A 26,268-nucleotide genomic window follows, 5' to 3' on the forward strand; every position below is an offset into this window, starting at 1 on the left:
CAAGAGTCAGAGGACCATCTGAAACAAAGACTCTCAAAGCTATCAAGAGTTCTTCAAAGATTTGGATGCTGGCAGCAAGGCACAGATGAAAACGTAATACTGTTACTCCACCAATAAATTAGGGCCACTTAAACCCAGAGACTTATCTTGACTGTGAATTTAAAAAAAAAAATCAATCAGGGTCAATGAACACACCTTCCCTAAATATAAGGCATATTACACAGAACTCCTGAGGAGACAATGGAATAAGCACAAAAATCCAGGATCCAGGCCTGTGGAGTTGTGCAGGACCTCAAGGTCCTTGCAACTTGGATTATCAAGACTGATGTGTCTACAGCTTGTAAAGCTGCATCTTTGATACCAGTTCTGCACTTATAAAGAGCCGAGTACAGCTGAGGCAGTCATACCACACCCCTGAACCAGACCTCTCCCTTGCTGAAAACTTGGTTAGGTTTGTTAAACAGAGACACTATGGGATTAACAGGGGCAGGGGGTGGAATGAAGAGTTTGGGTAGGCACGCATGCAAGACTGGAAGAGAAAGAGACAGGCATCATTTATTTACTCTCAGTGGAGGTCTTGCTTTTGATAAGGTGGGTTTGGGTTGGCAAGCTTCTATTAGAAGCCATCTCCTAAAACCCCTAGCCATACTACCCGAACTTTATTAAGATCTATTCTGCTATGAGTCATACACAGCTATTTGATTTCAACTTTAAAATTTTAACTTCCACCAGGAGGTTTTGATACACACTTTTAATCCCAGCACTCAGGGAATAGAGGCAGGCAAATCCCTGAGTTCGAGGCAGTCTGGTCTACAGAGTGAGTTTCAGGATAGTGAGGGCTACACAGAGAAACTCTGTCATGAAAACTGTCTTTTTCTGTGATATTTTGATTGTGTCTGATAAATAAAACTTGCTTGGAATTATTGGGCAGAGCTTGCCACTAGCTGATCATAGAAGTTTGTAGAGAGAGGAGACAGGAAGCGGTAAGGCGGGGCTGAGAGAGAATCTTGGCCCTTTTGGACGGAGGAACTTATGAGGTAAGAAGTAAATGGTGACTGCTACCTGTTCCCTGATCTTTCAGGTTCTTACCCCAAAGTTTGACTCCCAAATTTTTACTGATAAAGATTAATTAATGTTTCATCTGGTGCCCAACTTTTGGGGCAACAATTCACAAAACAGTCACTTGCTCGAGGCTTTGCAGCTACCAGTATCCACCAGAGCTGCACCTACTGAAGTCACTGTGCTGCTGGCTGGCTTTTCCTCTTTTCCCCCAAGCCCTCTGAGTGAGTCTGGGATTTTCCTGTTGCAGCCTCTCTACAGCAATCTCCAGAAGCCCCAAAGTCCACCAGAGTTAGCCCCTTGACACCAGCCAGCTCCTTCTTCAGGCAGCTCTGTGCTTTCATTTCCTGTTGGTCACACATGCTGCTTTCACATGTTCCTCTCTGTCTGCCTTTCAGATGGCTGACTCTTTGGCTTCTTTCCCATGGGTTGTGGGCTTTCTCTGAACCCTTTCTTCAGGATGCTGACACATTATCAGTGGCAGCTGTCCTCAGCCAGGCTGTGTAACATCTGTGTTCTCTGCCTAGACGTGTCAGCCTTATACTTATCATTATCAGCCATTTGGTGAAACACCTTGGAATTCTTAAAGGGGCAAAATTAGTTTTAAGAGAGATATAGAGACAGAGATTTTTTTTCCTACATTAAAAGATGGGAAACACTATTATGATAGAGGGAGTTTAGGTCTCTCTCTGTATATAAACCATTCCACAATGGATGGTTTAAGATGGAACATTCAAATGAGGCAATAATTAACTTAGCTGAGATTTATATAATGTCAGTTATAAATGTTATTGGTTTGGTAATTGTTTTATCCCTAAAAAAGTTGGTTGATATGAGTGTCAAGATACAGGCCTTAGAGAAAGGTTACTAAAGAAAATAATGCAATTCTGACTGATAAGCTACAAGCCTTACAAAACTTACAAAACTTAAAAAACAGAAAATAGAGATATTCAGACAAACACAGAGGAATTTAGGGGAGAACCAACCTCACCATTATATTATAAAATTAGAGAGGAACATCCCAAGGTTATCAAAAAACCAACATTAATTTATCTAGTCACCATATAGGACCAACTGCCAAATGACAGACATCTCCAAGGCTGTTTAATAGATTTGAGGAGATGTAATGAAGTGATAATCTCATATGGTATGCATTCACCTTTTGTGAAGCAGATGTTAAATTCATGGTCAACTAATAATAGAATTCTACCACAAGACTGCAGAGACTTGATTATCGAGCGCTACTGGAATCTGGTCCTCAATTACAGTGGAGGAACTGGCGAGGCTAAGACCACTGAACAAAGAAGTAGGGTTGAAGGTATAAAAATTTCCCAAGTCCAACTCCTTGGAGAGGATGGTTACACTGATGTACAGAGACAGTTTACATATGATGAACACATCTTGACTCTATGCCGTGCAGCAGCTTTGAATGCTTGGAACAGAATTGAAGAAGTCAAAAAGAACTGAGACATTTACTAAAGTTATACAGGGCCCAAAAGAAACCTTCACTGATTTCTTACAAAGATTGACTTCAATTATAAATAGAATGATACCAAATTCAGATGCAACACAAATTATAATTGAATCTTTGGATTCTGAAAATGCTAATTCACAATGCAAAAGGATAATTGTGCCTTTAAAGGCAAGGTCAGCACCCATAGAATAATAGATTTGAGATAGTCAATATTGAATTGCATAATCATGATCATGCTTGGATAGGAGAGGTGATTTCCAATGACTTGAAGAAAACCCAAAATGTCAGATGTTTTCAATTGCAGTAAACAGGGTCACCTAAAAAGTAGGCAGGGTGTTCCTAGAAACAATGTATTTTCTAGCAATAATACCAAGAGAAGACTCCCCTCTCCTGGAGTATGCAGAAGGTGCAGCAAAGAACTTATGACCAATGAATGTAGATCAACAAGGGACAAACAAGGTAACCCTTTGCCATTGGGAAATGGCTTGGGGGGGCCCTTTTGCATACCCCCATGTCAAATTTGGTTGAATCATTCTCTGCTACCATGGGGGAAACTCCTCCCCAAAGCAATTAAAGGACTTAATGCCTCCACTGTGTTAAAAAAAAAATAACAACAACAACAAAAAAACCATATTGTTCTGGATAATAGAACAGCCTTAGAAGATAAAACAAAACTTTCAAGAGAAACCATAAATTAAATATGATGAAGACTAGATTTAAACAAGAGAAATCTCTTGATTAGAAGAGATGATAGCTCAAGAAACAGCATGACCGGGGGGAGTGGGAGGGCGTTGGGAGGAGGGGCGTAAATGGAAACTTTTTATAATTTAATAAAATTACTAAAAAAAAAAAAAAAAAAAAAAGAAAAGAAACAGCATGACCATTCAATCTAAACTAACTTCTAAGACTGACAAATGCTTTTCACGTGATCAGATATAACTTGCCAAAAAGGAAGTTCTCCCAAATTAGGGTTGGGACAGGGTTTTGCTTTTGTCCTTTCAAGAGAATGAAGGCATCCAACTAAGGAACTGATGACCATGGGACAAATGAGACATTTGAAGAAAAAGGATGAATCATCCAGAGAAAATGTCCCAAGAAAAAGAGGAAATTGGTCTACTGGTATATCACATCTCCAACAGAACAAAATTTCATAAATCTTCCCAAATGTTTGTTTCTGCTATTCTCTACAGACATAATGCAAATGGTCTTCTTTAGTACCAGTTTAATTAAAAAGTAGAGCTGTCTTTGGAGTTGGAGTATGATTCTCTCCATGAAACCCAACCATGGTTGTTAAAAGGAAAATCCAAAATCTCTGTCTCAAGTCAGAAGACCCACCAGATATGGGACAGAAGAAAAACCAAAATTAAGGGACTATTCTATTGCCAGCAATCTCATAAGTCTTTGGTTTATTTTGACTCTTTAAAACTTCTCTTAAGGTATAACTATCATTTAAAAATTTGTAAAATTAATATATACATTAAACTTTTTGTCATATTAATGGTCATACAGAGTACTAACTAATTCTAAAAAAAGGCTTCATCTAGCTTTCTATACATGACTTTGGGTTTGAGTTTCTATCAGGTAACTAGGAATTAAGTTTTTGTACTCTGGATGTACATAACAAATTATGGTCCTTAAACCTCTTCGAGATCTGCTGCACAACATGTAAAATATTTAAGTTTTCTGCAGTGAACCAGGACCATGCCTAACAGCAATCTTTGAAGTCTCCAAATGGAGGGTGGGGCCCCACAAAGATGACTCCACCAGAAATAAAATAACACCACTAAGCTGAAAAACAAAACAATACTCAAAGATGGGCTGTGGATTATAAACTGCTCGGGACAATTTCAAGGTGGCTAGGTGAGAAGGTCCAGTCTCACAGACTACTCTACCCAGGACTTGAGACAAGCCCTGCATTTCCCATTACATAGAGACTGGACAACAAATGATACAGATAGCTCTTCCAGGATTTGATAATTATTCTTTTTTTTTTTTCAGAGTCCCCTAAAGATGCCATCGTCCCCAGACAAGAAGAAATAATTATAAAACAATGATGTTTTATAATTATAAAAACAAAAAATTATAAAACAAAAATAAAATAATGATGCCTACATTCCCAAGACGTGGGGTGAGTGATTTTTGATCATTTGGTGGGTTATGAATATTTGTCACCATTTAGGGGAGTTGGTTACAGCTTGTTATTGGTAATGGTCAGGAAAAAAAGCTGAAAAAAAGGAGATTAGATTCAGGAATGTTGTTCTGAAAAGAAAAGAGGGGGATATAGAAATGATAGAGTAAGAGGGTAGATTATTAAATCTACTTTTAAACCAAAAAAGGACTACTAGTTTTAAATATTTTACATTGGTTTGAATTTTTGTATACTGAGTCCAATTTTATTTTTGTCATACTGTATGTTTCTACTCTTATTTATAATATTTTTGAATACTGATATAAATTTAAGATTATTTTTGTTAGAAAATGTTGTGCATACATTTCTACTCTTGTTCAAGGTATTGTACCTATGCAGCTCATTTTAAAATGTAATGCAAATTTCTAGTCCTGGAAAGGTATTATCACAAATTATTAAGGATAATAAAGAAATGCAGGCTAGTAGTTAGTCACCTATAACAATCAAACTTGTAGTCACATTAGGTATGTTTTCAAGGTCAAACAGACATATTTTAGGTAGACAGGTAATTTTCAAACACTTCAGAGACCTACAGAATACAACATTTAAGATGTTTTAATAACATGCAAATCTTTTTTTTAAATGACAATAAGACATGTCTGCTCCTGGCAGCACCAATCTATTTCAGAGAAGATGGTAGCACTGAAGAAACTCCATATGGAGTTTACGTCTTCGTAGCCACTGGACAAGAAACTGCCCCTGTTTCAAGCTGAAGGTATGCTGTCTAAATTGGACAAGCACAACACAAAAGTGTCAAACTTTGCCAAGAAAAAGCAGAACAGTACTTCAAAAATCTTGCGTCACAGAAAAGTGTCAAATATTCTAGGCTTGCAGGCCAAAGATACATGCCCCAACGTTACAGAGAAACCTTGGTGAATGTCCAGGCAGCCAGCTATTTCTATCATTTCTTCAATTTGGGAGTTGATGTTGAGCATTTCTTCTTTACTTGGGTAATATTACATCACTTTCAGGTCTCTGATGTCAAGTTAAAGACTAAACAATTAATAGTTTTCCATGTTAATAAATTCAGAAAAGAAACTCACAAAAGAGGTATAAAGGGTATATGATTGAAAGACATTTAAAAGAAGATAGTTTTGGGTTGGTAATGCAAGTTAGGATAGGAAGTGAATTAGGTACAACACTTTGGACTCACCAAGAAAGGATAGAAATGGAGCATTTTCTCTGGATTTGTCAAATGCAAATGTACTAGACATGTAAAAGTAATCATTGCCTATATATGTGTATATAATTACTGTACTTATATATGGTTTTAGTATGTTAGCTAAAACCTTCACTTTTTATTTAGACAAAAATGGGGAAATGTGTGATATTTTGATTGTATTCTGGCAAAAAAAGAAAAAAAGAAACCTTTCTTGGAGTCAGAGGGCAGAACTAGCCACTAGCTGTTGAAGGACTGTAGAGAGAGGAAACAGGAAGTGGTAAAGCAGGGCTGAGATCCTTTCTGAGATCTCAGAAGGATCCTTTTTGAGAAAGGATCTCAGCCCTTTTGGACAGAGGAAAAAAAGAGGTAGGAAGCAACTGGCAGCTGCTCCCTGTTCTCTGATCTTTCAAGTTCTTAACTTAGTATTTTGACTCCCAATTTTTTGATAGATTAACATTCCCCCTCTCTCTCACACACACACAGTTTCCTTAGTCCCATTATCCACATTTCAAGTACTCAATGGTCACATATGGGTGAAGCTACCATTCCACCCCACCTCCACCCCTGAGCAGAAAGGTCTACAGCATTTCTATTACTGTGGAACATTCCAGTGAACAATATGCTTTACCCCTGAGAAACTGTACCAGGAAATAGACAGAAATAGACTGGGAGCTGGAAGCAGCATTCTAAGGCCCTTGCTGTTGCAAACCTTGCTGCCATCACAGCTGATATTTAAGGGTAAACATGAGGCATGCTGAAAGTCGAAGGGGTTACCTGTCAAAGTGTACAAGCTTCTGTTGCTGAACAGTCTTTGCGTGGGAGACCAGGCACTGACTGGGACAGTCAATTACTGCATAACTCCCTCATTCAAAACCATACACTTCAGAATTCTCATTTAAGAGAAGCTTCAAGTAAAGAAAACCAGATATTCTCATGTAACTACAAGCAATGAATATAATAAAGAAAAGGAACTGCTTGACTTTAAAAAGATTTAACAGTCTAAGCACAAGTTAGGGTGAATAGCTGAAACAACATGAAAACGTACTAGCAGGGAGAATGAGGTCAATTGTGAAGGTACATGCCTACAACCTCAGCACTTAGGAGCAGACAGTAGGATCAGTTCAAGGTTATTCCCGGTCACATAGTGAATTTGAAGTGAACATGGGCTACGTGAGATCATATCTCAAGAAAACAAATAGGGAGGAGAAAGAAAAAAGTACAAGTAGAGGTATAAGGAAGGAGAAAGGAAAACAAAAGTCCAAAACCCAAATCCCATAAAACAATGGTTCAAGGTTCTTTACTTCCTTCCTACCTATCCCTATAGTCAATGCCATGCCCATAAAGTAATTGCACACAAACGCCTATATTCAACATTTTTAAAAACCTCTATACAATTCTTTTCCTTTTTAGTGCCTCTAATAGAAACTTGGAGAAAAGACATAGAAGGAAAAGAAGGACATAGAGGATGTTGACTCAATACAAATAGTTACCTGGGAAGGAGAAACTTAATTTGGGAAACTGACTCATAAGACTGGCCTCTGGGTGTGTCTGTGGAGCATTTTCTTGACTAACGACTGACTGGTTTTGACGGGCCCAACCCTCTGTAGACAGTGCCACTCCTGGACAAGTGGTCCTGAGTTATATAAGAAAGTAAGTTAAGGAGGTCAGATGGCTCAGTGGTTAAGAGCACTGACTGCAATTCCCAGCACCCACCTGGTGGCTTACAACCATCTGTAAATCAAGTTTCAGGAATCCAATACCCAGTTCTGACCTCCAAAGGCATCAGATAGGCACACGGTGCACATACATGCAAACATGCATACATATAAAGTAATAAGTTGAAAAGAAAAAAAAAGGAAAAGAAAGAAAAAGAAAACTGATCAAGACATTAAAAGCAAACCAGTACACAGCATTCCTCTGTAGTCTGAGCTTCAGTTCCTGCCTCCAGGTTCTTGTCCTGACATTCTTTAGCAATGGTCCATGATCTCAGAGTTGTAAAATGAAACAGACCCTTTCCTTCCACAGGTTGTTTTTGGTCAGTGTGATCACAGCAACAGAGAAACTTAACTAGGACACCAAGTATGTAATCCCAATGCTGGGGGAACGGGAAACAGAGACCAGAGGATCCAGCCCAGCTCAAAACAAACAAAATGATGAGCTCCAAGTTCAGTGAAACCTTGTCTCAAGGGAATGAAGTGGAGCATGATAGAGGATCTGTCACTCTAGTGCACCTACAACTCCCCATAAAACAAACAAATTCCATTATAGCACTTCCTTTTTTTAAAAAAAAATTATTATTTTTATTTTATATGCCATTAGTGTTTTTCCTGCACACATGTCCGTGTGAGGCTTTCAGATCCCCTGAAACTGGAGCTACAGTGAGTTTTGAGCTGCCATGTGGATGTTGGGTCTTCTGAAAGAACATCCAGTGCTCTAAACCTCTGAGCCATCTCTCCAGCCCCCAAAATTATTTTTGTTAACTCTCCCCTGTTCCTGTACCCCATCTGTTTTATTTTTCCCCTCAGTAACCAGTACTCCGTTTTCACGTCACATGTATTCTATGATTCCTTTTTCCTCCCTGCTAAAACCACTTCTCCATTCACAGTCCCCTTTTTAATTTTGTGACCTACATTCACACCCACACCCCCACACACGAACACACACTATAAAAATTAGAATCTAAGATCTGAATGAGAGAAATGTGTAGTATTTGTCTGGGTTACTTTGCTCAGTACTGTTTCTTTCCATCTACTTTTTAATAATAGTGTTTTCCAATTCATCTACAGATTCAGTGAAATTCCTATCAAAATTTTAATAGTTTCTTTTTCACAGAAACGTGTAAGTTTATCATGAATTTCAAATGGAACAAAGAAGTACCTAAAATAGTGAAAACAATCTTGGGAGGAAAATAAGGCACAAATTTTCCAATTTTCTTGTTCCTATTTTTTTGGAGGAGGAGCGAGCATACTTGGAGACCAAACATGCCAAAGCAAGCATTCTACCATTCCCAATTTCAAAACCTACTGCAAAGCTATAGTAATCATGATAGTGGAATATTGGATAGAATCAAGAAATAAGTTCAAGCACAGTGGTTAAGTGATTTTCAACAAAATGACAAAATTCAATGACAGAAGAATGGTCATTTCTGTAAACTGAAGTAGGACAACTAGATAACTGCTCACAAAAAACAGATCTGAATTGTTGTTATTCCGCAAAACAGTCAAATACTAAAATAAAAGAACTAAAGTTTTAAAACTCTTAGGAAAAAGATCACCAAAACCCCACTTTGGATTAGGTGTTTATTACTTTAGGATGTTAACAAAAGAAATAATAAGATGAATTAGACTTTATCAAGAGCCAACTTTTCCTGGGGGTCTATCTCAGTTGGTAGAGTGCTTATCTAGCATACATGATGTCCTGGGTTCCATGCTCAGTATTATGTAAATTAGGCATGGTGGTGTACACCTGTAATCTCAGCACTAGGGAAGTAGAGGTAGGGCATCAGGAGTTCAAGATCATCCTTGACTACATAAGCAAGTTTGAAGCCACTTGGGCTACATGAGACCTTGTTTCAAAAAACACCTTCAGAAAGGTGAAAAGAAATGAAAGAAAATATTTGCAATCCATGTATTTGGTAAGGGGGGCTTAGAATTCTTAATACTTTACAGTAAAAAGAATAAAATAATTTAACAGTGGGCAAAAAAACTGGAATAGACACTTCTCGATAGAAGCTGTACAAATGGACAATAAATACATAGATGCTTAACATTAATAGATATGTACAAAATTAATCAACAGCAACACAGCATTTCATACCCATCGGGATGTCTATAGTGATAATAAAGACACCTAAGTATGGTTGGTAAAGATTTTGGGAAATTGGAACCCTAATACATTGCTGGTTCGAATGTAATACTTTGGAAAACCATATGGCAGTTATCCAAAGGTTAAACATGGAGTTAACATGCAAAGAGAACTGAAATCCTATGATCATACAAAGGCTTGTGTGTGACTTTTCTGTGGCAGCATGACACACAAGTGAAAACTGAAAACAAACCCCATGTTCATCAACTGATAAAAGGTAAATCCAACACAGCAATAAATCGTTAGGCAGTGAAAATGAATGAAGTGCTATCACATGCTGCAACATCTGAACCTTAGAAATCAGAAGTGTGTGTGATCCCAACTTACCTGCGTCAATGGCACATGGGTAATGGTATCGGAAGGAGCAGCCTTTGTTGTAGCAGCCCAAGGTAGCGCCAGCCTCCTGGCAGTGGGAGCATTTCTGAAAGGGAGAAATGAGCATGTCAGTAACTCCAGACCTGCCCCTCTCTTGCAGGCTTTTCTTTATCTCATCTGTTAGACCTCAGCATGGCCTTTGTGGTTAGAGATATCTGTGGTGGTAGGATAGGTTGATCCATCTCTCAACCACCACTCATTAACCACACCATGGGAAGAGATCCAGCAGACTGTTTTAAGGCCAGGCCTCATAAATAACTTCAAATCAAACAAAACACACCAAGGCAAGTAAGTGACACTATACATGTGGTAGACACACCATGGGTGTAGCTACTCTGGTACTACCCTACAGTGGGTATACCAGACCTACCTGTTTTAGCTACTCCCATGATCTACTGGTAAATTCCTCTGTTACTATGCAATGCCTACAGATCCTGCTTCTATTTCTGCCATAGAAATCTTGTGGAGATGGGGAGTTAAAGTATACATGCACACAAACACACACTTTTACAATTAAAAGTAGAATTTGGTTCCTTGTTCTTATATTTTTAAGATTTTATTTTTAATTTTGCTCTACTTTATCCCAAATGCCCAATACAAATATATTTTTCTTTCCAGAAAATATGGGTTCCTGTACACAAATGGTATTTTTATACATGAATCCTATTTTAAATGTACTAGGAAACCTGCCATGAATTTCTGGCTAAGCGAGATACTATTCTCTAATTGCAATGCTCCTCCTTATATGGTCAGACTTTCTTTAAGCAGGGCATATCTCTATTACCACTTCCATGTGGCTGCTGTGAGTATTCATTCTGTCAATCCCACCAACATTATCAAAATGCAACCACATGTGGCCCTGCTAAGGAAAATATGCAGATTAGTTATCCTTCTTGGGTGTGGCTATGACCCACCCAGAAAAGCTAACCAGAAGACACAGACACTTGTTCCTGATTCTATGAAAAATAAAGTGTGTGTGGCTCCTTAAACCTTCACATCTGAGCTGGCTAAGCTCCCAGAATACTGGTACCTATGGAGCCTAAATGTTCACCATGTCTCAGGATGGGATAGTTATGAACATTAACAATGCAGTCACCTGATAGAAAATGTACCTGTCCATTGTACAGGTTGGAAAGGTAAAGTAGCAGAGGACAGGACTAGCATTAGGTCAGAGCTAAGAATGTCTATCAGAGACAAATGATGCAGAAACTTAAGCCTCCCTCTCAGAAGACTAAGAGGACCAAGATCAATTTAGGAGCAAATAATCACTAAATGTTTACCATGTATCCTTGTGCCTATGAGAAGAAAGCAAAGATCATTTAGTCTAGAGTAAAACAAGGTCAGTTAAGAGCGCTGTCTATTACTCCTTCAGGATAAAAGGTCTCATTGCCAAACCAAAAGAACAAGAGTATGGCCAACCTGTCAGTGGAAAACTGCCAGCTGTTCCTGCTGTCTACCTTTTTACTCAAGGTACCCAAACACTCATGTATCCAGAGAGTTTGAGTTTCAGGCCTTCTCCATCTTGGAAGATGAATCTCAGTTCATGGCAGCCACTGATGAATGAATAAATCAAGTACTTTTCAAAGTCTGCAAGCAAATGTGCTTCTGCAACAGTTTTGCTCTTAAATATGGACTAGTTGGAAAACAACAGCATTCTGGGGGCAGAATCAAGCAGATTTCTATGAATTTCAGGCCAGCCTGGTCTATATAGTGAGTTCCAGAACAGATAAGGCTACACAGTGAGACCTGCCCTTCTGGTACTTTTACCTCAAAACAAAACCAACCAAACAGAAAACCAGACCATCTTGTTCAGCCTCTCTTGAGTATAGAACAACAGGATCTGTGACAATTGCCTAATCACAAAAAGACAATCCTGACAAATCCCAGCTGTGGGGACAAAAGAGCAGAAGAATGAGAGACTTGGACTCTGTCACACTGCTGAGCACTAACTCAACCAACCCAAAGATCAAGGACCATCAACCTCCACACTTGTGATGGAACAACACAGACACACTCTTTTCAATTAATTTTACAACTTATAGTCAACATATCCTAATTTTTCAGATACAGAAAAATCTGAGTGGAGTTGGACAAGGAAGGGTTAAGTGTACAGACTAAAATCTAAACAACTATGCTGTAAGTGACTCTTTCACTGCCTCATGATGTCTTACCAGCCAATTTCCTGACCTCTGTTCAGTCCATCTTCACGAAAAATACTCACAGTGCTCACTTCACAGAAACGTTAAGTGTTGAATGCACGAATGCGGAGTTAGAACAGTGGTTGGAACAGAGCTGCTGTTCTGTCAGTCACGGTAACTACAGGCCAGAGATACAAGTCCTACTGACCAAAACTTGAACAATCACCCATTGAGTGGCCTTGTTACTGCTACTTACAGATGATGACAGAGTAGACAAGGGGCTGGGAATGGACGCCTGCTCCTTTCCTACTTCAACATCAGCTGTTCTGCCCCTCACAGAACCTCTCAAAGCAATCTGATCACAAACAGCCCAGTGCTGTGGGAACTCCTTAAGCCAATAACCTTTAAGATACCAACCCACTTTAGGCATAGTCTCATGTACTAGAAATGCAGGCAAAAAAATATGCACTGGTTTCCTGGCTGCTGAACTTGGTTCCAGTTCCCAGGGCACACAGAGGATTGCAGATCGCTACTCTGTGAGTTTATAACCAAATAAATAAATCTTTTTTATACTCCATTTTGGGCTATTGTGAAACTTTTGTATGCCAACAAACTGGTGCCCACCATCTGGCATGGGTCCACATAAGACCTAAAAAAGCCTAAGAAAGCTTAAAAATGAGAGCTTCTAGAGCCACAAAACAGGGAGCAAAGTACAGCTTCTTGATTGCTGCATTTTTTTTTTCAGATGGGCTCTATTTGCTGGCTGCAAGCTTCTTTAAAAGGTGGCTTCCTGTTTTGTGTTAGCATCACGGAATGGCTCTGGCTCTTTGGGGAGGAACTGTTATAGAGCATTTAAATGGAGTTTGTGAGCAGAGGGCAAGTTGCTTAATGGTGGTGACACAGACCCCTGTGTCCCTGGAGCTAGGGCAGTGAGTATAGCTCACAGCGCTGGTAGTGAACATGCCTCCAGCATGCTGGACTGGGCGGAAAAAAACAGGGCCGTGGAGTTGGTCACAACCACGCCCACTTAACGTTTTTAAAGAAAAAAAAAAGTACTCCTGGTCAGAAAATGACTACAAATATACAATAAAGACAGACTCAGATGAAAATGACCCCTGAATAGGTCACAGTGTTGGATAAATGTACATAGGCTTGGGAGAGAGAAGAAAAAGAGTATAGACAGTCATAAAAAGAAATAGTTTCAAAAAATAAAACAAAATGTTTAAAGAGACCATAACAATAATATAAAAGAGTACAGACAGCCATAGATTAAAAGAGTAAAGAAAAATAAGTCACACAAAGATGGAATATACACAGAGAGTCTATTATGCATATTGTTGTATTTTCTTTGAATTTTTTGATTGCAGAAATATTTGTTTCTAGGGGCTACTAAGCTAAACCAACATACATACATACATACATACATACACATACATAGTGTCTTGACTTCAAAATTTGAGTCTAAGAATATGTTGTTTTGGAAAAGCAGTTCTGCTTTTGCTTCCACAGAAGATGAGAACCCGTGGATTCCTTCCAGGTAGTTTGATGGAACAAGACCCCCGAAAAGTTTTGCAAAAACCCTAGAAAGACTTCACCCAACAAAAAGCAGAAAGCAGTTTGGAGACTACACCCAAATTCCCAAAATGATTGTTCACAAATGTAAATTTACATATAAACGGGGTTGATTATAAGTGATAAATGGTCACAATTTCTTAAAATAATAGATAAATAAATAAAAGAGGATATGATATAAAGATGAATACTTTGTATTGGTATGGATCTTGGCTACTGATACGTACTTAAGGTTGATTGTTATACTGTGTATATTTCTGTTCTTGTTTAAGGTATTGTATTTGTGCAGCTCATTTAAAATACAAAGTATAACTAAAAATTACAGATTAATAGTCATTTATAATAGTCAAACTTGCAGTCATGTTTGTTAAGTTTTCTAGGTGTATAGAAAACTACAGAATATGGTATTTAAATAACTTAGGATTCTGTTAACATGAGACAGGATCACACCAATCTAAAACCAAGAGAATGTTGGTCACTGAAGACATTCCACTTGGAGCTTGTTTTCTTCTTGGCAAAACTTGCCATTGGGCAAAGAACTGTCCATGCCTTGACCACTGACAAAATGTACTGTGTCCAGATTGGACAAGCAGAATACAAGAAAAATGACTGCCAGACCTTGCCAAGACAGGGTAAGACAGTTTTTAAAAGTTTCCTGCCTCTGAAAATGGTCTATCACTTACTCTAGGCCTTAGCCAAAGTTGGTTACCCCTGTGTTGCAAATGAGACTTTGGGTGATTGCCCCAGTTGTCTGTCATTTCTTGTACCTTTTGGAAGTTGCTTGATTGCACTTCCTGTTTACTCAAGTAATATTGTTTCCCTTCTCAGGCCTTCGATGGGGTTGAAGACTAGATAGTCATAGTTACTTTCCCCTTATGACTTAGCCAAGCCATTTTTAATATAAGACTTAAGCCTTCTTATGATAGGATAACTACTGAAACATTTATTATGTTTCTTGTTTAATGTTGTTCATGCTGGTTATAATTCTAATTTATATGTATGTTTTTGCCTCCTTTTCCCTAGACAATATCTGACATTTGTTCTTATTGTATATAGTTTTGTATTAGGCCTAGAACTCTCTTATTTAGACAAAAGGGGGAGGTGCTCTGATAACTCATTCAGACAATAGCCTTTAAGATACCAGCCCACTTTGGGCGTGATCTCATGTACTATAAATACAGACAAAAAGCATGTGCAGGTCTCTTGGCTGCTGAATTTGGTTCCAGTTCCCAGCACACAACAGGGGAATGTGGATCACTACTCTTTCTGTAGTCTATTCTCAGGTAAATAAACCTTTGTTATACTCCATTTCGGGCTATTGTGGAACTCTTTTGTATGCCAACAGCCCAGACTACATGTCTTGTCTTTTTCATGAAAACAGAGAATTCCTCACCAGAAAATTACATCAGTAAAATGCTATTTTATTCTTTCAACTAAAAGCATGACATGGAGCTGGAGAGATGGACCAGTGGTCAAGAGAACTTGTTACTCTTCCAGAGGTTCCAAGCTTGGTTCCCAGTATCCACATAGTGGCTTGAAACCATCTCTAACACCAGATCCAGAGTTCCAGGGGATACCTTTTTCTGACTTTCTGAGGCACCAGGCACTAACATAGTGCACATAAAAACATGTAGCCAAAACACTCATATAGATAAAATAAAATTTAAAAAGCACAGTAAAAGTACTACACTGTACCAAAAAAAAAGAGACATCCTACAGAAATTATTAGGACACCTTACAAACAGTTAAGTTCAGGGGTCCTCAAAAGTGTAGTCTGAAAACCAGAAGCACCAGGAGGAACTTAAAGGACAAATTCTTAATCCATGTTCCAAAAAAAAGCAATTGTAGTATATAATGCAGATTCAGAAGCATTAACCAACTCTTTACTTGTAACACAGATCCAAGAGATACAATGACTGGCTAGAATCCACGTTTCCTGAAAGCCATTTAGTGTTTACTAGACTCCTGTACCATAGCAATCTAAAGATTACAGGTACAGAATTGAGGCCTCCAATAATGTTCATCTGAATCCCTAGAATCAGAAACATTTAATACTTTGCATAGGTGGTAAGCCTCAAAATGGAGAGAATGTACTAATTACCTGGGGATGGATCTATTTTCAACATACATATTGATTAAAAACAAAGGTCCTCTCTCAGAGTGGGGCAGAACGATAGGCTTCAGAGAGATGTGAAAACGGGACCAGGTAAGAAAGGGCCACAAGCCAAAGAATGTAGGTAGTTATAGCTCAAAAAAGGCAATAAAATCTTCCCTAGGCTTCCAGAAAAGGAGCAGAACCAGATGACAACTGAATTCCAGAGAGTGGGAGTTGTATTGGGCTTGTAACCTGCAGAACAGGTAACAGTTATGTGGTGTACCAACAGCACATACGTGAGAATTACTGAGACACTCATGGTGACAGAAGTTACTGTTCACTTTTCTGTGACGTTCTCTAATGTAAAAACATTTCTCCCTCATGGGAAAATCTACAATTTCATTTCCTTTTCATAAAGGCAGTTTTGTTATAACAAGGTCCCCAAAGGTAGCACACTGGGTCTGTTTCCAGTGTTTTGTTTTCTCCTAGCTGAAGACGCAGAAGTTCTTAAAGCAAAGCGGATTGCTAAAATCATATAGGCAGGGAGCAATGAACTTGTAACTGTAGCATCTTTTTTTTTTTGATTTTTTAAAATCTTTTTTTAAATTTTTGTTACTATAATACAATTACATCATTTCTCACCCCGTCCCTTTCCATCAAACTTTCTGATATACCCTGCTTCCCTTGCAGAAGCAAGAAAAGAATTACACGATTTGTAAGAACCAGAGGATTAAGGAGATTGTATCTTTAGTAATGTCAGATCTACATCCATAGTCTTACCAATATGAGTACCCAAAAGTGATATGAACAGTGACGATAACAGAGACACACTAAAGTGGACAGGGGGAAACCCATGAGTCCTCAACTTGATGCTCACTTTTATGTTATTTCTCAGATGACATTCTTTGTAATCTGTTAAGCTGGTGATGTATACCATGTTCTCAAGTCCATACTGATACTATCCTTCTGATGAAATTAGCATGCTGCTGAGACATTTATGAACTATATGTCGAAAAATCCTATTTCTTAACTGAATTGCATTCTAGTCAAATGTTTCCAGGTGTAATTTTGTTTTAAACCAATATATTTCTTTTCGTGGCGTTCCGCTAGCTCGCCATGATCGTATAGTGGCTAGTACTCTGCGTTGTAGCATCTTTTCTTAAAACTAACCACAAGTTCAACACTGCTCATCCTGCCAATGCTCCTTTTAGCTCCTCTTCATTCATTCAACCACCCCACACTTTACAAGTACCTCCTGATGCCTTTAATCCCAACACTCATGAGGCAGCATGGTGAACCTCTGTGTTCCAAGATAGCCTTGTCTACATAACAAAGCCAAACAATCAAAAGAATTAGAAAATAAAGTACCTCCTATGCACCAACTGTCAAAAACAAAATATAAAAACCTATCTCTATAAAATCTCCATTTGTACATTCTATACCCAAACCTTTCTTTAGCCACTATAACTTACAATTAGATTTTTATTCCTTATGTTTTACCTAAAGGAAAAAAAAATAGTGCAATTATTTAAAGTCTCTGCCTAGCAAATGTCCTTGATTTAGGGGCACTGAGTATACAGTGTCAGAACCCAGACAAAACAGGCTCGGTGGTGGCTTAAGTATCATTTAGATTTCTTTTCTTTTTATGAGACAAAGTTTTTCTGTGTAGTCCTGGCTATCCTGGAACTTGCTCTATATACAGACATCTGTCTGCCTCAGCTTCTCAAATGCTGGGACTAAAGGTGTATACCACCATCACCTAGCCCACTTTTCTTTCTTTGAGACAGGGTTTCACTTTGTAGCCTTGGCTACGCTGGAACTTGCTATGTGGGCTAGGTTGGTCTCAAACTCAAAGTTCCACTTGCCTCTTCTAAGTACAAGGATTTGTTACCACCACACCCAACTAGATTTTTTTTTCCCCAAAAGACACAGCATACTGAACTGATGAAGGAAGGGAAATTTTTATTTTCTTTTAATAGAAAGTTAAAATTATTTTCAAGCAACTCTGACAAAAAAACAAACATACAAACAAAAAACATAAAACCCTTCTATTTCTGAACACTATAACTTGTAAATGAATTACAAATGTCTTAGTTTCTGGGCAGATTCAAACAGACATTCAGCTTGATCTTTCACAAGTGTTTGTCACTGTCTAGAGGCAGGGTCTAGAAGTGGCAAACTACAGGGGCTGAATCAACTAGGAGCCATCTAATTCTCCTTTTAAGGGAGGCTGCAAAGGAAGAACACTGCATGACTCTTCATTCCCAGAACAGCACTTCCCTCTGAGATGCAACAGTGACCTGAATAATCGTGCTGCTTAATGGACATCTTTGAGCAGCCTAAAGAGCTGCAGCAATTGGGTCAGAGTATTGTTAGCATATGGATGCTGATCAATTCTGTGCAAAGCTTGTAGATTGCACTCTGTACCACTGTATCCTACAGCTTTCAGTCACCACTATGTTCTTCTGTTCACACTTAACAGTATTTATTCAGTCATGTTTATTCATCCCCTAAACTGGGAGCTCTACCATCTCCTGACGAGGAGCACTGAAATACAGGCAGATGGAAGACTATAAGGGCTGACACTTAAGAGACTTGGAGCAAACTAATACAGTTGACTCTTCCAATATTGGTTAAAAAGCTGAAACTTGGAAAAATATGGAAAAAGTATTCATTTTTGGCTACCAATAAAAAGTTTATTCTCTTTTAATTATACCTCCTATATCTAGGGCAGAAACATCTGTTGATCTCACTATGCACTCTTACTAAATGACTGCAACATGGTCTCTATCCAAAGCATTACAGTTCCCATTATGGTCATAGGAGCATTTTCCTTTGATGCAACTCTTCATTTGATCAATTCTCTTTCCACAGGGCTTAAAAGTGTTGGTCGGGACCATTTATGCTCTCTTTTTCCTTCCTTGCAGCAAGACACTCTCCTTAGGTTTCTCCATCAAAGTTCTCATCTGGGAGAGATGTACTACGTTTTGAAGGATGGCACTTGTGCCAGCCCTAGAACCATACCCTGAGTTGATATATCAGAGTCAACTCAGAGGGACAAGGAAGTCAGAGCTCTTTCTAGGACCATTTATTTGGTGCAAGAGGCGCACAAATGTACTAGTTGCATTCATGTCTCACAAGCTGTTCTAAAGGTGTCAATTTCAGAACCTACTGCATTTATTAAAGGCACAGTTGTGAGTATAAGAAATCAGCTACCAGTCGTTATTAGCAGCACTCACTGGATAAAGGCTACTTTTGAATTTAAGACAAGTTTCCAGGTTTGACTGGCATTTTAGAATGAACATGATTGGTTTAATGTGACTATTATTCAGGACCAAATTAGCAAAGGTCTAGTGATGTGGGATTTCCCTCTGTATGCTGTGATTACCATTAATGAATAAAAAACTGCTTTGAGCCTATAGCAGATCAGGGAGGAGTGGAACAGAACTAGGCGGAGAGGACTGGACTAAATGCTGGGAGAAAGAAGGGTGGAGTCAGAGAGAAGCCACGTAGTCCCGCTGGAGACAGATGGGAACTTTAGCCGGTAAGCCATAGCTATGTGGCAATAGACAGATTAATAAAAATGGATTAAATTAAGATCTAAGAGTTAGCCAATAAGAAGCTAGAGCTAATGGGCCAAGCAGTGTTTTAAATAATAGTTTCTATGTGATTATTTCAGGGCTGGGCAGCCGGGAACCAACAAGCAGTCTCCTCCAACAGCCTAGTGAACAAAGGCCAAAAAAGTTGTCATATCAACAACAGGAAATTTGCTTTATCTTCCTCATGAAGTTGTGTAAAATCACTGTAAGAGAATCTTACAAGCTACAAAGGAATGTAATTGTTTTGAACATCAAATTCATAAAATATATCCTTGTACAAATGTTTTATTGGTACTCACTAATGTTAAAATCGGGTATAGTATACATGGTATAGTATGCATCATATAGTCTAGTAAATTAAGACAAACTAAGTTATTTATCTATTAACTTATTTTTTTCCACTTACATCAGTGCCTAAAATAAGCAGACCATGGGGACCTGTTGGTTTTATAACAGCCTTTTATAAGTGAGGCATTTCATCACCTTTCTAAGGGTGAAAACAGCCAGCTCCTGCCAGCTTCATTCACACTCCTAGCAACTGTTTACTTTCACGAAACATCCTCTGAGTTCTTCGATGGTTGACCAATCCATATTAAGATTTTTTTTAAGCTTCTTGTAGCATTTTGCATTTGAAGATGTTTAAACAGGAACAGAAATACACTTGGACACATAACAAAATAGAACAATTAACAGGAGCCCAAAAGCATTAAAAACTACATTAAGAAGGGTTTACTGAATTCAATCTGGGCAACCTGAGTTCTGTACGTCTGTCAGGCTCTGCAGACAGTACCTGAATAATGAGTGATAAACAGACTTGCTGCTGGTAGCTGTAGGAGGAGGCCGGAAGAGGCCACTTGTTTCCCGGCAGCTCAGACCCCCAAAATAATCATAAAGAGATTGTATTAATTAAAACACTGCTTCGCCCATTAGCTCTAGTTTCTTATTAGCTAATTCTTACATCTTAATTTAAACCATCTCCATTAATCTGTGTATCGTCATGTGGCAGTGGCTTACCAGGTAAAATTCCCAGCATCTGTCTCTGGTGGCTCAATGTTGTTCCTCTGACTCTGCCCCTCTTCCTCCCAGCTTTCAGTTCCATCTTCCCTCCCTACCCAAGCTCTGCCCTATCAACAGGCCAAGGCAGTTTCTTTATTCATTAATGGCAATTATAGCACACAAAGGGGACTCCTACATCAGGTACCAGTGCCCTGCCACTACTCCCAGCCACAGGTCTTCAGCTAGCCTCACTCTTGTCATACAGCACTACTCACTAATGCTAGACTGTAGCTGATGGAGACCCTAATGCTACAGAAGCCAAAGGATCAGATGTACTACACACAACCAGGAATCTACCAACTTACCTTCCCTACCTCCTCCAAGTCATCTGCTTTCCACAATGATTAGCAGAGGACAGAACCCTTTCACACCTATTTTAGTCGAACCATCATCTTTCAAAGAAAACAAAATGTAGGAACAAGGACAGTTACTGAGTATGGGATAGAGGGAGTCCTGGTATTGGAGGTGGACATGCACACCAAAGGCTGACCTCAGACCAATGGTCACAGGACCCAAGAGATGTACTGTGGTGTGATGTAAAATATTATTTTAACTATGTAAAGATGTGCTACATTTATTTATATTGCATTTGTTAAACTATGTAAAGAAGTTATTGTACTTGTTTTACCTTGACTGCCTAAGGAACCTGACTGGTCTGAACAACCAATAGCTAGGCAGTAAAGGAATAGGTGGGGCTGGTGGGCAGACAGAATAAATAGGAAAGAATGAGAGAAGGGGAAGAAGAGAACGAGGAAAAAAGAGAGGGACACACATGGGGCCAGAAACCAGTCACTAGCCAGCCAGACATGAGAAGCAGTGAAAGTAAGATACACAGAAGGAAAGAAAGGTAAAAAGCCCAAAGGCAAAGCATAGATAAAGAGAAACAGGTTAAGTTAAAAGAGCTAGCAAGAAATGAGCCTAAGCTAAGGCTGAGCATTCATAACTAATAAGTCTCTATGTCACGATTTGGGAGCAGGTTGGTGGCATAAAAGAAAAGCCTGCTACAGTGGTGAGCCCTGGTATCCGGTGATGTAAGCAGTATTTTGAAGAGGCAGCTCACACACACCACTTGCTTTGGACACTTCTTTCTCAAGAAAGATTCCATTACCAAGCAGGGCAATTTGGACTTGGAAGTAAAATCTAAGTGAGAGTGAAGAATAAATTAAATCTCTAATGAGTCTTTCTGAGTAACTGAAGGCAAAGCTAGAAACACAGTCTATCTTCCTATTGAAGAATACAGATCTTCTGTTGCCTTACAGTTATGACTCTATATAATAATATTATTATAAAGAGAATAGGCTTCATTCAAGTGACTTCAAGGTATAACCCAAAACTTGTATTCTAAAATAAATCTATAGTCATTTGTGGGGGCTCTCACATTTACAAGCTCAGTATGTGAGAAGCTGAAGCATGAGGATCATCACAAGCCTGAGGACAAGCCTAGGAGGCATACTGAGTTCCAAATCTGCCAATTTTACAGAGTGAGAAACCCTATCTTAAAAAGTTAACTAAATCTTTGTTGGCAAACTTTAAGTAGGAAGATACGAATTCCATGAAACAAGCATTTCAGTTATTGTAGTTGGCATTTCCTACATGTGCCTTCTGTATATGTCCTGAGGTACCTTTGCTTGTTCTCCATCTGCAATACAGAGTCTAAAAACAGATAAAGTGGTAGGTGTAGTGGCATAAACCTTAAATCCCATCACTTCAGAAGCAGAGGCAAGCAGATTAACTCAAGGCCACCCTAGTTATAGCTAAGGCTATAAAGTGACACTCTGTCTCAAAAAATAATAAAAATCAAATCATAGTTTAGTAATAAAGGTGATTCTTTTTTAAAAAAAAAAAGATCAGATGAAGAACAGAAATAAGAATCTGAGGTACACACTGGGATGTAGAGTTGCACTGCTCATGGTAGCAGTGCCTCTCCAGAAGGACTAACACTTGGCCTTACTTCTCTTGGACTTTGTGAGCCTGCTGTGTTTGTATGTATTTGTCTGTCTTTAAGTCAGTAACATGGAGATAAATCTTCAGCTGAGAGAGGTGAAGGGGAATCTTTTGTTATATGAAGACGTTTGTCAACAAAAACTAACAGTAGTATTCCTAGTCACTTTCTATTACTTTCCATTCCAGCAGCTGGAGACCAGGTGGGAAGGGAGGGTAGTTTGCAAAGTGGTCTACTGCTAGAGACTAAGGTAAACCAGACATGCTGTCCCACAACACACTTCTTCTGGAGCTGCTAAACACTTTTACAGGTTCCGCACAATACCTTTACCTATGCTCAGTCATCCTGCTTTAGTGTGAACACGATGAATGATGATATACAAACGTGAGATTATGGCAGGCACCAGTAATTATGCCTAACAAGTTGTTCATGAAAGGAAAAGCTCATGATTATCACACATGGACTGAATGTCAACTGCCATTATAACAGATACAGGCACTAGCGACTTGTGGGTTTTAAATGCTCTGCCATTCACTAACTCCAATTCTCTGCAGTTTATAGTCTTCAGAATCAGCAAAAGTAATTTTTTTCAGGAGGTTTTTCTTTTTCTTTTTTTCTTTTTTTTTTTGGTTTTTCTACATAGTTTCTCTGTGAAACAGTCCTGGCTGTCCTGGAACTCACTGTACAGACCAGGCTGGCCTCAAACTCACAGAAATCCACCTGCCTCTGCCTCCCAATAGCTGGGATTAAAGGTGTGCACCACCACCGCCAATCTAAAGCAATTTCACAAACAAAATGCATCCACTTGTAACAATTTAAGGTAAATCCATTCTCCATTCCTTCTATATAATAAAACATTACTCACAAGAGTTGGTTTAATCATGCTTCTCTTACACAAAGTGTACCCATGTTGTTATGCTAATAAACTGCGAGAACCATGATTATTATGTCTCAATACAGGCTTCACTAGTGATGTTCTGTGAGTGACACCCAGTTGGTTTGTTTTTTAATTAGTTTGTATTTTATCTTACCCACAGGTATAAATATTTTGTTAAAATAATTTTAATTTTACAGCCCAGGAAGAAAATCACGCAACCTCTCTGAAAGTATGTTTTGTCTAAGTAAGTTTTTTCCATGTTAAAAGGTTAGAAAGGAAGGACTCTGGAGAAAGGACTAGGTTTAAGGCAGTAATCAGCACTTTTCCTCTGCAAACTGAGAAAAGGCTGAACCCAGCAGGAGCAACAACCAGCAGCAGCCCATGATGAAGAGAGAACAACATCTTCTAAGTGTAGAAATACATCTTATAGACAGAGCTTAAAAACCTAGAACTCTAAGCTTCTTATTTTTCTTTTACCCTTTGCTCAAATAGTGAAGTGGCTGGGTTAAAGAATGGTTATGTTTTGTGCTTTGTGAAGCTAAAAGATTCAGATGAAAGCTGAAATCACCAACCAGGGAAGTGACTCTACAGCACTGTTTCTCTCTAGGGCTCAGTCCACCTGTGAGCTCAGTATACATGCCCAGAAAGCCAATTACTAAGCTGCTTATGAGGTACCCAAATAAAAATGACTATGTTTTGACATACTATCTGCTACAATCAGACACCTGTAATAAGATTTCTAACCTATGAAGATACTACTGAAACACAATCTCCAAAGACCATCCTAACGTTCTGCACTAAAAGCCTTTATTTTTGACTCTCTGCATACTTACATTTGCATTTAATTCCCCCTTTCTTGCCCAGGCCGTTGCCTATCTCCCCAACACTCTCATCTCTGTAAACTTTCATCTGAGTAACTAAGACTTTATAATCAGCTCCTAGAAGTCCCATCCCTAAATAACATAGGAAGTAAATAACATATAAGAAATGAGTTCCCATCCTCTCCATACTCCACAGCTGGAATTAAATTTCAACACTGAAATGTTGGGAGACACTCAATCATATGGAAATGGTAGCATATTTAAGCTACTGCCAATAAAACTGCCTATATATCATGGTTCCCACACTCCATTAACCCTTGGCCCCAGCCTCCTAGCCAGGCCTTAGAGACCATCACTTGATTGAGAAGTGATGCTATGAGAACACTGAGCATATCTCAGGTCACTCTGACTTTCACAGGCATTCTCACTCAAGGCCCTTTTATTCCTGGTAACCTGTATTGGAAGGCACAAGTTTTCAAGAGCACGGCAGTGCTAAAGTATGTGACCAACTCATCAATACTAAGTTCTCTGAAATGGCATCTTAGTTTTTCTAAGTATGATTTTGTCAACTGCAGCTGCCCTTCCCAAAAGTGAAAGGTGTATTACAAATGAAGACTAAGGATACAACACTTGGAGACTGCACAGGGTAATGGTTACAAGTTCAATCCATTACACTTCATTCTGTTTCAGACTCTCCCAGGAAGAAGACAGTCAGTAAAAGGCCAAGGGTACTTCAACAGATAAAGAAAATGAAAACTTCCAAGTAACATGACAAGGTTAGAAACTCACAATGTTTAAAATGTTTCTCTTCATTTGTTTTCTGTCATTTGTATGTATAGTGTACATGCATGTATTGGACCAAGGATCGACATCCAGTGTCTTTTTCTCCATCTTTTCTTGGGGTGGGGGGTGCACAGGAGAATGGACACCAAATCCCGAGAGTTGGAGTTACAGATACTTGTGAGCAGTCATGTGGGTCCTCTGGAAAAATAGCCAGTACATTAAACCACTGAGCTATCTCTCTAGCACAATATCTCCAAAAGGGGGCATGGTCCACAGGCTAACTGCTAATGACTGCTTCTGCCTGAGATGCATATGGGAGAGGAAGGCAGCAACAGTGAGACAGCCAGGAGAAGAAGTCGGTCAGATTAAAAATGAAGAATACAATATACTCTTGGATCACAAGCTTTTGAGGGCACAGTAGAAGAGCCTGGGAAAGCGAGAGACTGCGGGTCTTGATGTATACTAATGTATACTGATTTCATCTGCCACTAAATCTTATAAACAATTAAGTCAATCCAATAGCAGAGGGTCTGCATGTGTAGGACTCTGGACAGGGCAGACCTGAGGCTCAAGTCAAGTGAGCTTTTTGGTGCTTACACAAACTCCACCACTAAGGGACCATGGCTTCACAGCATTTATACAGGTGTTGACATAAGCTAAGTTACAATGCTACTTGGCTGAAAACAAATTAGGAAACCATCCATAAGAACCCTTCAATTGGAAATGATCACACTTTTAACATACACAAGAGATATCCTTGAACTAATAGAAATAAGATACAAATCCTTGTTTCCTTCCCAATTGTTCTTCCTCCAAGATTTCCTGTTTTAAGAATTGGCACTGCACACTGGTGGACTGTCTTCATTCCTTATCCTTAAGGATAAGGTTCTTGCCTACCTTTCCAATCTCTCTGTGCTCTTATTTCAGCCACCTCTGATACAAACAGTCCCTCCTATTGCCTAACCCATCAAGCTTAGTCCCTCGTGGTGGCCTGCTATACCAGTCATTCCCTCTAAAGTGTTCTCTGATCCCAAGGCTGACTCTTCATCATTCTCCTCTCAGATTCTCAGAAAGATTTTTCCTGGTCCTAATCTAAAGCAGTCACCTAGTCTTCATCACATGGCTCATTTCACTTTCTTGAGATGATTTATTCCTGGCACATAATGGATCCTGATTAGATGCTAGGTGGATGAATGGAGTAGTTTGTGCTGGTAAAGCAGGATGGGCATGCATGCCTAGCTTTCAGAAAGCTAACCTCAGGGA

The 26,268-nt window shown here is 39.0% G+C and overlaps 1 protein-coding gene across 6 annotated transcripts in view; it reads right to left on the reverse strand.

The window, feature by feature from the left end:
• Positions 1-26,268, reverse strand: part of Tcf20 (transcription factor 20) — a 93,946-nt gene that overhangs the window by 9,984 nt on the left and 57,694 nt on the right. For all 6 annotated transcript variants that reach the window (XR_014997898.2, XM_085678492.2, XM_085678489.2 and 3 more), the window contains exon 3: positions 10,075-10,168. Coding sequence is in view for 5 of the 6 variants with exons in the window: in XM_085678492.2 (XP_085534618.2) it covers positions 10,075-10,168 (94 nt within the window). In the remaining variant the exon portion in view is untranslated. The remainder of the gene's footprint in view (positions 1-10,074; positions 10,169-26,268) is intronic.

This window comes from Myodes glareolus, chromosome 19, assembly GCF_982192425.1.
Source record: "Myodes glareolus chromosome 19, mMyoGla1.1, whole genome shotgun sequence".
NCBI lineage: Eukaryota > Metazoa > Chordata > Mammalia > Rodentia > Cricetidae > Myodes > Myodes glareolus.